This window comes from Bubalus bubalis, chromosome 6, assembly GCF_019923935.1.
Source record: "Bubalus bubalis isolate 160015118507 breed Murrah chromosome 6, NDDB_SH_1, whole genome shotgun sequence".
NCBI classification, from domain to species: domain Eukaryota; kingdom Metazoa; phylum Chordata; class Mammalia; order Artiodactyla; family Bovidae; genus Bubalus; species Bubalus bubalis.
The window spans coordinates 2071589-2084339 of NC_059162.1; the positions used below are offsets into that span (position 1 = coordinate 2071589).

General features: G+C 41.8%; 1 protein-coding gene and 1 long non-coding RNA gene across 6 annotated transcripts in view; one reads left to right on the top strand and one right to left on the bottom strand.

Annotated features, from left to right (window-relative positions):
• Window positions 1–12751, top strand: part of ILDR2 (immunoglobulin like domain containing receptor 2) — a 67232-nt gene that overhangs the window by 16874 nt on the left and 37607 nt on the right. For all 5 annotated transcript variants that reach the window (XM_025287433.3, XM_025287434.3, XM_025287431.3 and 2 more), the window contains exons 2-3: window positions 4718–5050; window positions 6085–6204. In XM_025287433.3, the coding sequence (XP_025143218.2) occupies window positions 4718–5050; window positions 6085–6204 (453 nt within the window). The remainder of the gene's footprint in view (window positions 1–4717; window positions 5051–6084; window positions 6205–12751) is intronic.
• The window catches only part of LOC123333946, a 36846-nt gene continuing 32099 nt past the window's right edge, over window positions 8005–12751 (bottom strand). Inside the window, exon 3 of the long non-coding RNA XR_006551543.2 lies at window positions 8005–10440. This is a non-coding gene — a long non-coding RNA (uncharacterized LOC123333946). The remainder of the gene's footprint in view (window positions 10441–12751) is intronic.

The window sequence follows — 12751 nt, forward strand, 5'->3', positions numbered from 1 at the left end:
TTAAACGTGCAGATGAGGTTTCATGAAGTTGAGGGTCTGAGGCATAACTGGTAGTTAGAAACATGGGAGAATAAGATTTCTTAGATCAAATGCACAGGTGAACATTACAAAATGGCTGAAAATTTTCAGTTTATTTACCTGGCACTCAAAGATGTTCTTATTAGCCTGTATAGACCAGCATAAGAAGTACTAGGTTTTTGACATCTGACAGGTGGTGACATAGGAAAAAAAAAAAAATCTATAAGAGGTGGGACTCAAGTTCAGGACACTAACCTAGCCCCAGGGCAGATCTCTTGGGAACTAGAGTCAGAGGGAGGGTGTCCCCAGGCCAAACCTCAGTGTCCACAGGAGACTGTCAGTCTTGGTCCTCATCCAGACTTGCTATGACTCTGAGGGGCCTGATCTGGGACAGGAGTTGGGATTCCATGAGTGGTGTTTTTTGAAGTTGAGTGAATAGCAACTTTACAGTTTCAGATATAGATCAGTCGTGTGTGAGTATATTGGAAACAAAACCTAGTCCTCAGGAGAAGGGCCTTGTATCAGGGCCCAAGCAAGCAGGGCTGGATCTCGGGACAAGCCTTTGGTCCCAATGGATTGCAAGCCAGGTGGAAACACAGCCTAATATAAGCAAGGACTGAGGGAAAGACGTGGCTCAGTGGGTGTGGGAATCGCAGCCCTCACCCAGAACCCAGGGTTAGGGCCAGAAGAGCAGTTCTAGGCCTCGCCCTCTGGTGGGAATGGGGCATCTAACAGGGCTGGCCAGGACAGGCTTGGGGCCTGGGTGCCGTGTATCCTACAATTTGGAAGCTTCTAGAACTAATGCAGGGATTGGCTTCTTCAGCTTTCTAACTCTTCACTCTGGTCCTCAAATGTTCAATAAACTGACATTTCCTTGAAATTCCTAGTTCTGGCCTCTCCAGCTATCCAGATGTATCTCGAGCTTAGATTCCCAGGATTTTCATTGTCCCTGCATATGTATACATGTCTGTGTATGTGCACACACACTCAGGGGTACGCTCTGTTTCCAACTGCTGGGAGCTATGGATGTGACTGTGCTGTGCACCCAGTCATTGTTTGACACCGAATTACCCAGTCTGCAATACTATTCCTTTGCAGTTTCTGCCCATTCTGCCCTATAACTCACACCTTTGTGCTCACCTAGCTCTAGGTTAGGAGAAGGCAATGGCACCCCACTCCAGTACTCTTGCCTGGAAAATCCCATGGATGGAGGAGCCTGGAAGGCTGCAGTCCATGGGGTTGCTGAGGGTTGGACATGACTGAGCGACTTCCCTTTCACTTTTCACTTTTATACATTGGAGAAGGAAATGGCAACCCACTCCAGTGTTCTTGCCTGGAGAATCCCAGGGACAGGGGAGCCTGGTGGGCTGCCGTCTATGGGGTCGCACAGAGTCAGACATGACTGAAGCGACTTAGCAGCAGCAGCAGCAGCAGCAGCTCTAGGTTATATGGCTTTATAGAAGTCAACAGATTGTTATTGACAGCAGCAGCAACAACTACATTTATTGAGTGCTTACTTTACATCAGTATTATCCTAAATTCTTAGGATAAAATCTTATTTAACCCTCAAACAGCTCCACAAAATAGTTACTGTTATTCTGGTTTTACCAGTAAGGAAACCGAAACTCCTAAGAGGAGTAATCTGCTGCAAGTCATGCAGTTAGGAAGTGGTAAGACTTGGATTTTAAATGAGGACTCACTCTAAAATCCATGCCTTTAACTATCATGCTATAAAGAGGCAAATGTTTCTGAAAACGTATTCTTTATTCTTTGGAACATGAGCTTATGTGTATGTCATAGAAGAAACTGAGCTGACTAACCTCTGTTAATAATTAAGGGAGTCCATGATTTTAAAAAACAATAATTAATGGTGTCCCATGGCTTGGTCAAGTGTCTAATCTCATTAACAGAGAACAGAGCTGAGAAGGAGGTTATTCTTAGTAATCATCTAACGAAGAAAACCCTATACTTAAACAACCCTTCCCCCAACACTTTTTGTGTTGCACCTGCCTCCTTTGCTGGTTTCATTTATCCTGGAAGGGCTAGGAAATATTTCATTTCCCAAGTAGAGCCTGAATAGGTAGCAGAGAAGAAAGGTGGTTGGTCAGCGGCCAGCATTGTGATTGGTCAGTACCTGTGACTGGTCATCCAGCCTCAGCGGCTGCTCACTGAAGTCATTTCACCTCTGTCCCATTTTGTTACCTGGAGAATCAGACTGTGAATAAGGGTTTGAAGAATTACAAGGTTAAAACTTAATGCAATAGAATTCAAGGAGAAACTATAGGAAAACAACAACAACAACACAAGTCTTTTCCTCATCTAGATTCTAGATGTGTGAGTTGGGAAGAACAGAATCAGTGACACCAGCATTTGGGGGTGGTGGTGGGAGGAGGCAGAGCCTAGGAGGTTCTTTTCTGAGCTTCCAGATGGGAATTGTCTGCCCCTCGCTGGCACTGATCTACATAATCTGGCTATAATCAAACCTTTTGGTGATGAATGGTCATCAAGATTCAAGAGCTTCTGAATGGGAGTCGAGGGGAAAGGCAGGAAAGGTAAGGGAGTATTCCCATTTGAGATGTACCATCTATGGGTCACGGTCAAGGTGCTCTTAAAGAGTCCTCTCTCTGTAGGCACCCAGAGAGATAAGGTTTAACAACTCTGTTGAGTTAAGGAATATGAGGCTCATTTTACAGGTGAAGGTTGCTTAAGAGACTTCATTTAGGCCTTACCATTAGTGTGTAGCCAGATGAGATTCAAAGCCTTATCTCTTTGATGCCAATGCTCTTTTACTATACTATGCTGTTTATGTCATTTAAGCATAAATGTGAAGTCCTAGAAATTTTCATATTAATATTCATTCATTTACTTGCTCATTCCTTTATTTATTCTAGCTATCCAGCACTTAAGGTTCAAAACACTAAATCTTAAATACTCTGCTGTATTCACTTCCCAATTCCATAGGATGAAAACCTTTTCTTCCTAACAGGAATTAAAACCTAGTTTTCACAGTGCTTTCATGGAAGAGAGGCACTAGTCTGGAAATCAGAAGTGAGTACAAATGTGGTATCTTGCCCTTGTTGAGCGAGCTATAAAGCTATTATTCGTGACTCTATGAAGAGTCATGAATAAATGCATATTCGAGTTGTGAGAGTGAGTTTGCTTTGTGGGCTGTCGCCGTGACCATGGGCAGTAATGAAGGACAGTAGGCCCCCCTAGGAAACTAGTCCTTCTGCCTCTGAAGTCCACCTGCAATTCTAGGGTGAAACTCTTTGCCTCAAGCTACCTGAAGGTGGCTTGGCAGCCTCCTGGTTTCAACTCTGGACCTCTTTATCCTGTCTTTTTATTCATATTCCTTTTTTTGCTTCTCATCATGATTCTGCTTCTGTTTCAAAGCAGAATTAGATCAAGCTAGAAACTCTTAACTCTCCCAGTAACCTGAAGAAGTTGTGTTCTCTTTGTCTGGAGTTTCTAGACCTTACCATTGAGTTCATAGAAGCCCTTTGCCTCTCAAACACTCCCCTGGGCTTTCATTCATGGAAACTTCCCTCTCTTTCTTGAACACCAAGCTTCAAATTGATCTTTTTAACACTTAAACTTCTCATCTGCTTTCTAGTCTCCCCCCACCTCTTTTTGGATCACCTTCAAAGCTTTTGAACTTGGTCTACTGCTTTTGATCTGAAATTCTCCATTTCTCTCAAAGCCTTCTTTCCCCCTTAATCTCTGTCTCCTTTGCTTGGTCACCAGCTAGAAGGGAAGTCACTTTCTCCTAAATTCATACTTCCTGGATTCATTGTCCTCATTTATCAAATAGTTTAGTGTCTATGGGCTTCAGGAGCCAGGACAGCTAAATAAGACACGTTACTTACTTGACCCAACAAGTCTGATGGTGTGAAAATAAGAACTTGCAAAATTATTTTAGTAAATGTCTGGCGGAGAATTCTGGGGACACTATGGCTCAAAGGAGGAAGTGATAAATAGATTGACTGGTCAGAGAAGGCTTGACAAGAAGCCTTTGAACTGGGTTTTAAAAGATGAAAATGAGTTTCCCAGGAAGATAAGTGAGGAAAAAGCTTTCCATAAACAAGAAACATTATGTGTCAAGATCTAGAGGTGTGATATAGCACATCCCACTTAGGGAAACTGTTAGTTTGCTGTCCTCTGAGGTTGATACTCAAACAGAGGTGCTGCAAGAAGTGAGGCTGAGGAGGAATTAGACGATGAAGCACCTTAAACGCCTTGCTGAGAACTTTGGGTTTTGTTCTACAGGCCAAGGAGGATGAGTGAAGGATTTTAAGAAGGAGAGCCATAACAGTCGGATTTCAAAAGATAACCTGAAATTATAGCAAGGAGGATGGATACATGTGGACAACTGCAGGTAGACAAGAGATTATTGCAAAATTATAGGCAAAAAAAATGAGGAAAACATACACGGAAGCAGTGGTAGTGGGGTTAAAGAGAGGGATGGAAATATTAAAGATGTTAAGAGGTCACGTTGACATGACTTTGTGACCAACTGGGTATTAGGAATGAGAGCAGATTCTGGACAGGGCGACCAGGTAGATATTGATGTTATTCATTGTGATGGAAAAAACAAGGTGAGGGACAGGTTAGGGAGCTAAGGCAGAAAGGCGTGCCTGTGTAGTGTGAGGTCAGGTCCAGGATACAGATACTGTTTGGACATCTTCATTCTGTTTTGCAGCCATGGCTGAAGGCCTTCAGGTTACAGTGCCCGACAAGAAGAAGGTGGCCATGCTCTTCCAGCCCACTGTGCTCCACTGCCGCTTCTCTACGTCCTCCCATCAGCCGGCCGTCGTCCAGTGGAAGTTCAAGTCCTATTGCCAGGATCGCATGGGGGAATCCCTGGGCATGTCCTCTCCATGGACCCAGTCTCTCAGTAAAAGAAACCTGGAATGGGACCCTTACTTGGATTGCTTAGACAGCAGGAGGACTGTTCGAGTGGTAGCTTCTAAACAGGGCTCGACTGTGACCCTGGGAGATTTCTACAGGGGCAGAGAGATCACGATTGTTCACGGTAAAAATGCCTCTGTTTTTAAGGAATGGGAGGGAGGTTGGTTTCATTCTTCACAGGTGCAAGAGGGTGTCAGCTGTGCACCCTTTCAGTCTCTCAAGGGTTTGATTTTATGGGAGATGATAGCATCAAGAAGCTTTCATGAGCTTGACTTTTAGTCTGATAATAAATTTATTGTCAGCACTGAATTGAAATGGGTTCTAGTGAAAGCTTTCTCAGTCAAATACTTTACAGCTTGACACAAGCCTTTATTGCCCTTAACTCAGAAAGTAAACTTCCCTAAGAAGTTCTCTGCTGGGAAAAGGGATGCATGTGTGTAAGCACAGAGCCAGGTCACTGCATGGCCCAAGTCCCAGGCAGTTTTGCATCCGTTACACTTTTTCTCCTGGTCCCTAAACTTTGGACAAGAAAAGGTCCCAAGTCTGGTATGACCTACTTGATTATTGGAATTTTGAAGAACTCCTGTGAACCCGTCTTGGGCTTCCCTGGTGGCTCAGACGGTAAAGACTCTGCCTGCAATGCAGGAAACCCGGTTTCCATTTCTGGGTTGGGGAGATCCCCTGGAGAAGGAAATGGCAATCCTCTCCAGTATTCTTGCCTGGAAAATCCCATGGACAGAAGAGCCTGGCGGGCTAACAGTCTATGGGGTTGCAAAGAGTCAGATACGGCTGAGTGACTAACACTTTTCACTTCCTGTGAACTCAGCTCATTTCCAGGAGTCCAGGTTAATTCTGGAATTTACTTGGCTTTCAGAGGCCTCTGTAAGCCTGGTTGAAAGCAAGTGTTCTATTCCTGAAACCAGCCTGCAACTAGACCAGTTTCTGGGTGTGAATTCTCTCACCTTAGGGATGCTAGTTTTTATCATTGTTTTGTTTGTTTGTTTTCAGTAAAGCAAACATCATGTCAACCACCATTCAGGTCGAAAAATAGAACACTGCAGACACCCAGAAGCACCTCACTTCCACCCACCCTCTGTTGTTCAGTGTTTTCTTCAAAGGACAGAATTTAGAACCAGGTCCTTCTCTTTGTGATAACAGATGCAGATCTTCAAATTGGAAAACTCATGTGGGGAGACAGCGGACTGTATTACTGTATCATCACCACCCCTGATGACCTGGAGGGCAAGAATGAGGACTCCGTGGAAGTACTGGTGCTGGGTAGGTGACGGTCCTCAGCGATATTTTCATCTTAGACTGCTTGCGCTGCTCCTTCTTCTCACTTCTCCCTGTGTGTATCAGCAGGTTGCACACACAGGCTTTATCTTCGGTGCACAAACTGATTTCAGAATATGTTCTTTATGAGCAGTAGCTGTATTTGTTATATTTTGTTTCTTGGCTGCTATGATCCCCTTTTTTACATTGCCTAAATGTTTCTTCTGCTTTCTTAGTTTTCTTCTCCTCCTTTCCACTTGTACCTTTAACCCTGAATTCTTTCTGCTTATTCTTTACATAGGCTACTAGTGAGGAAAATGCCAGACGCCTTTGAAGCAGGGTAGAGACAGGAATTCACTGGTGTGTTCGGATCTCCTGAGGCCTTTGGGAATCTTTTCCCATTCAATTATCTCCCCTTAAGGCAATCCTAAGGAAAGATGGCTGTGCACTTTTAATAATAAAAGGTACCAGTGAAACGAGCTCTGGGGTAGACCTACTAGTGTTTAATTGGAGGGCAAATTTCTTGAAAGCTAAAAGTGCCTGAATTAGTCTCAAAGCAAAGATAATCTAATCCTTATTAATATTAATTCCCTCATAAATGAAAACTCATTACTTTTGGCTACTTTTCTCTTTTGTGGATTAGAAGAATGTCAGTGGCAGATGACCTCCTTGTATGAAACTGAAGAACTGAGCACATATTTCATGATCTATAAATGTTAGTTGAACAAGAAAATTGGAATAAAATATACAGAAATTAAGAAAAGAAACATTAACTGTAGGATAAAATGTACATCCTTGAAGCCATTTTCAAAAGAAATTACTTTTTTGTAGCGTCTAAGAAACCAGGTGATAACAATTTGGGGGCACAAATAAGGTGCTTTCTTTTAGAGGCAAATAAAATTAAAGGTTAATTTTTACCCCCTGTGAGAAATTCAGTGCCCAGGGAGAAAATGGAATTTTCTACTTAGGATTTTTAGTTTTACTCTATCATGACTGGCAAATAAGGTTTACTGTTGCCTTAATTTTACAGTTTACAAAATGGACTAAGGTAAATATTTATTAATTATTAACCCTTTAATAATAATCAATGAATTGATGCTTTCAAATTGTGGTGCTCGAGAAAACTCTTGAGAGCCCCTTGGACTGAACGGAGATCAAATCAGTCAATCCTAAAGGAAATTGACCCTGAATATTCATTGGAAGGACTGATGCTGAAGCTGAAACTCCAATACTTTGGCCACCTGATGTGAAGAGCCAAGTCATGGGAAGAGACCCTTATGCTGGGAAATATTGAAGGCAAGAGGAGAAGAGGGCAGCAGAGGATGAGACGATTAGGTAACATCACTGACTCAAAGCACATGAATTTGAGCAAATCCTGGGAGATAGTGAAGGACAGAGGAGCCTGGCATGCTGCAATGAAAAACTGCTGTGATCTGTAAAAGAATGGGGAATGTGACATATATTCAAAAGGAAATAAAAATGTAAAAGGTTTATATTGACATTATAAAAGACCACAGGGCAGTCAGATTCAGGATCTGCTGTGACTCTGTAAATCTGTAGGAAATAAAAAGATAAAGGTCTGCCTAATAACACAACTCTAATGGTCAAGTTTGAAGGAACAAGTGGCTCATTGAGCCTGCAATTAGCTAATTGTGAACACAAGTTATTTGACCAGTGCAACCATTTGCAGCCAAGTAATTGCTTGTGCAGGAAAAGGAGGCCAGGTAAAAACCACTTGAAATAATTTGGTCCCCGTTCTGCAAATGTAGGGAAATAAATAGAGTGAAAGCCTTGTCATTAGAGGATGTGCTGAAGCATATGAAGGGCATTCTTCTAGATTGAAACATAGTAACTTGGGCAAAGATGCTATCCTCAGGACCAACAGGGGGGTGAAAGGAAGGCTCAGATGAAAAGGGTCAGCAATGATGGGAGAAAAGATAAGAAAAATTAGTGTTATCCTAAAAAGGGATCAGAAAGGCCAAATGTGGATGCTGCAAATCAGATAGAAGCAGCACATTTGTGACATAAACAGATACACAGTGGAGTTCTTAGGGAGGAGAAACACATAATTCTGCTATTGTTGTTGTTTAGTTGCTAAATTGTGTCTGACTCTTTTGCAACCCCAGGGACCGTAGCCTACCAGGCTCCTCTGCCCATGAAATTTCCCAGAGAAGAATACTGCAGTCTGTTGCCCTTTCTTTCTCCAGGGGATCTTCCCGACCCAGGGATCAAACCCGTGACTCCTATTGCATCTCCTGCATTGCAGGCAGATTTCTTTTCCACTGAGCCACTGTGGAAGCCTGTATCCCGCATTAATTAGAAATGTTCAAAGCACGGTAAATTTGCCATGTAAACATTTTAGGGCAACACTGGTTGTGTTAGTTAATTAAAGGTGTTAGTTTGAAATCTAGGAGAATTTCCTGAATGTGGTATTTACTTTCCAAATGCAACATTCTGCATCTTCTTGGTCTTGACACCCCATTATGGAATTTTTCAAAATATTGTCACAGTTTTTAAAATTCTAATTATTTAGTGGTTATATCCTGCAGGCCTGTTCATGAGGTATTCTTTTTATGTGAGACCAAGAGAGCAACCTGTTTCTGAAGTCAACCTCTAGGAGATAAAGACCTCGGTAGGAAGATAATGGTCCACAGTTTGCTGACTACAACCGTCATGAGCCACTTATAGTCACTGAACTTATTATGAGGAATAGTTAGAGGAACTGGGAGGATTCGGTCTTATGAAAGAGGACTTGGGAAAGGGAGCATGCGAAGCCTCTCCAGATATCTGAAGTGAAATTGTGTAGGAAGATTGGAAACTTACCCATTGTAGCTAAGTAAAACTAGAGCCAGGAGTGGAAGTTACAAAGGGAAGGAGTCTGTCTCAGGATAAAGAAAGAACTGTTAACAATCGGAGAGGCATCTGAAGATGCAGTGTTCTTAGGAGTATTAATTTCTATGTCCTTAAGAAGGTGGAAAATTTCTTTTGAGTTACTGTATCAGGTATTTATAGTAAAAGGTGTTCAACTCACTTATTTTTGAGCTTTATTTCAAATTTAAAATTATTGGTTTAAAAAGTAGATGAATATGAGTGATGTGACTACTCTGATAAAGGGAGAAAATGACTTCCTGGTAATTCAGTCCTCATGACAGAGATAAAAGGGTTACAAGCTGGTTACAAGAACATACAGGATAGCATTCACTCAAAAGGAAGCCAGAGGGAATGCACTGTGGTCTTTTGTGGTAGGTCAGTTTTAAAAGAACTGATTCCACAAGAATAAGAATAAACTTGATAGAGGCTTGTAGGAACTGAAACGAGCTCTTCTTAGAGGATAATCACAGCGTGAGGAATAGAAAACTGTAGAATTTCAGATGACCAATTAGTAAGGGAGATAGTTAAAGGGATAAATCAGAGGCAAAGTTAAGGAGAATTTGTTTTTTTCATTACACTCACAAAGGTAAAGTTGGAAAAGTTAATGGAGCAAGATTATGAAGTGTCTTATATGTCAGACTAAGAACTTTGTGTTCCATCTGAAGCCTTTGAGGAGCCAGGGAAGAAGCCATCACAGAGGAATGAAATTAGATTTGAGGATCAGAATAGTAGTAGCAGGGTAGACAGTACATTAGAGAGGAGTACTAGAACAGAGGGGTCGGTTACGGGGCACTGCAGCAGCATGGGTGAAAGGCCATGAGATTCTGAACCAGAGTAATGAACTGAGAACAGACAGCATGGAAACATTTCTGAGAGGGAAGTGGTGGATATTGAGAGACAGGGATGAGTCAAAAGGACACCATGATTTATAGTTAACCGGGGAGCCAACTGTTCTGTCAACCAAGAGAGAGGCTACAGATTGGAAACCAGGTTGGAGAGGCCGGAAAATGAGTTTGGTTCTTAATACATGGAATGTGAGATGTCTTGATGACAATTAAAAATATGGTCTGGAATGAAGTGGAAAAACAGGGATTAGAGATAATAGATTTGAGAGTCATCAATGATAGTCACAACCATGAAAGAATAGATGAGTCACCCAAAAAGATTATATAAAGTGAAAAGGGCCAAGGACAGAACCTTTTCAGTCTTCTATTCTGGTTTGGCGTCATGTGAGCAGCGACACTGGTACCGCGTGTGTATCCGCCTTAATTTCCCTTACAACACCGGACCCTTCTCAGCAGACTGGAACACGAGCTCTTCAATGGCCAGGACCAGTTCTCAGTCATCTATTTGCATTGGTTTGCAGAGTTTCTAGAATAAAGACATTTAAGTGAATGTTTTTTTAAATGACAAATGGGCAGAATCTGTAACTAATACTTACTTTGTACCTCTTAAATATTAGTCAATGCTGAGTATGTATTTGTTGACTTATGAAGTGTTAATACAATAAGTGTTTACAGTCTCAAGTGAGATATAACATAATTTAATCTCATTGGTCATGATTCTTTATCTAGGTATTTAAATTTTTCCTAGTGATAGAACCACCAGGAAGTATGGTTGAAGCCACAATACCACACAACCTGTCTATATTACAAAGCTATAGACTGCTTCCTGGCATCAATCATGTTTTCAAAAATGTAACTGCTGCTTTAGGTAATGGTTTTTACTTGGCCCAGATTTGCTTTAGTACTTCATTTCATTTCTCAGTGAAACGCCTATAATCATTAACCTCACTTCAAAGACATAGTTGTCCTTGTCTATACTGCTTACCTCCCCCACTGAGTATGACCTACCTTCTTTTCCCCATACATCTGAACTATCTATGAATTGCAGCTGATGCTTCTTTCAGAGGTTCAGAAATATCCGAAGATGTGATTTAGAGAAATGTGAGGATAACCACTGATTCACCATTAAACTCAAACACTATACTGAACACTTTTAAATCTCTTTTTGATGATTCAGAAGGTAGAGTCATTCTGAAGAAATGCACGTGGTGTTTAGGGTGCTTTGAGATGATAGTGACAGGTACCTTAGAAATATTTAGATAGATGTTTGGGGTCATAGAGCCATGCCAGCAGACAGTTACAGAAGGTGGAAGTGTCCAGAAAATCTGCCACCCTGAGATTAGACATTGGTCTAGGATCAGGAACAATCTGTTTATAACCTGGAACCATGCCACTGTTTGGATAGGAATAAAGTTCCCCCGGGCAACTCCAGCTGGCAGGAAAAGGACTTCACCATTCAGGAAGCCTCAAGTAGGGAAGTTGCTATTTTAAAATCTAAAGGCAGCTCGCCTTGTTCTTATTTCTTTCTATGCACAAGGTAAGGGCCTGACCCCTTCTCTCTGATGTCTCATGTGATAGCTTGTTTTTTAAGGGCCAAAAAAAAAAGGAGGGAAAGGGCCCCAGTAAAAATATGGCGCAATGAACACTTGTGCCTCTGGACTGAGAAAAGAATAACGACATAAGCCTGTTTCATGAGCATGTTTCAGCATGGAACAGGTTCTCTTGTCCAGGTTATCAGGATAAACAAGATGGCTTTAGCATCCTTTCTATAATTTTGACTTTATCTAAAATATCCACAAATTGCAGAATTAACTCTCTATATAGGGGATGCCCAAATACTGCTGTCCTGTTTTGTTTAATACTGCTTCTATTTTAGGAAAAGTGATACCTCTTTATTATAAAAACCAAACAAAACAGAAAACACGAGAAGAAAATCTCTTTTAAAAAATTCACCACTCAGAGCTAACTATTGTGTTCTTCAGAACTCTTTTAATTGCAAGGGACAGATGCTCAAACTGGCTTAGGGGAACTTTTTGGCTTAGGTAACCAGTAAAGTGAAAGTGAAGTTGCTCAGTCGTGTCCGACTCTTTGCGACCCCATGGACTGTAGCCTGCCAGGCTCTTCCATCCATGAGATTCTCCAGGCAAGAATACTGGAGTGGGTTGCTGTTTCCTTCTCCACGGGATCTTCCTGACCCAGGGATCAAACTGGGGTCTCCAGCACTGCAGGCAGACTCTTTACTGTAACCAGTAAGTCCAGGGGTATTCCTAACTTCAAGCATGGTTGAGTTCCAGTGTTCAGATTATGTTTTAAATATCACCATCTCCTCTGTGTTAGATTCATTCTCCAGCACGCTGTCTCCAAATGTGACCCCTAGCAGATCTTTAACACCTTTGATCTCAGGAGGATAAACCGCCTCTCTCCATAGTGTGGCAAAAGTCCTATTGTTGGGGGTGGGCTGTGCATTCTGAGAGGAACATAGGGTACCACCAGCCCCAAATGAACCATATGAATTGAAGGGAAAAGGAGTAGCTTCATAAAGAGAAATTGGACATTTGTTTCCAAATGAAGAAGAAAAGAATGCCAGGCAGGCAAAAACACACACTGTTAATATTTTGTGGAATTCATCAATTTCTGCTTCTTTTTAGGCCAAATGCAATGCTATTCCAGGAGGCCAGAAATAGGCTTGCTCCCAGCAGGTCCTTGTGAGTAGGCACTAAGTTGGAATTGCTTCTTCCCTGTGAAGGTAATGCAGCAGAATTACCTATGTTTTCCTGTCATGCTTCTATTTTTCCTTCCATCTCCTCCTGTGATTTATCCTGATTTATATTACCTTG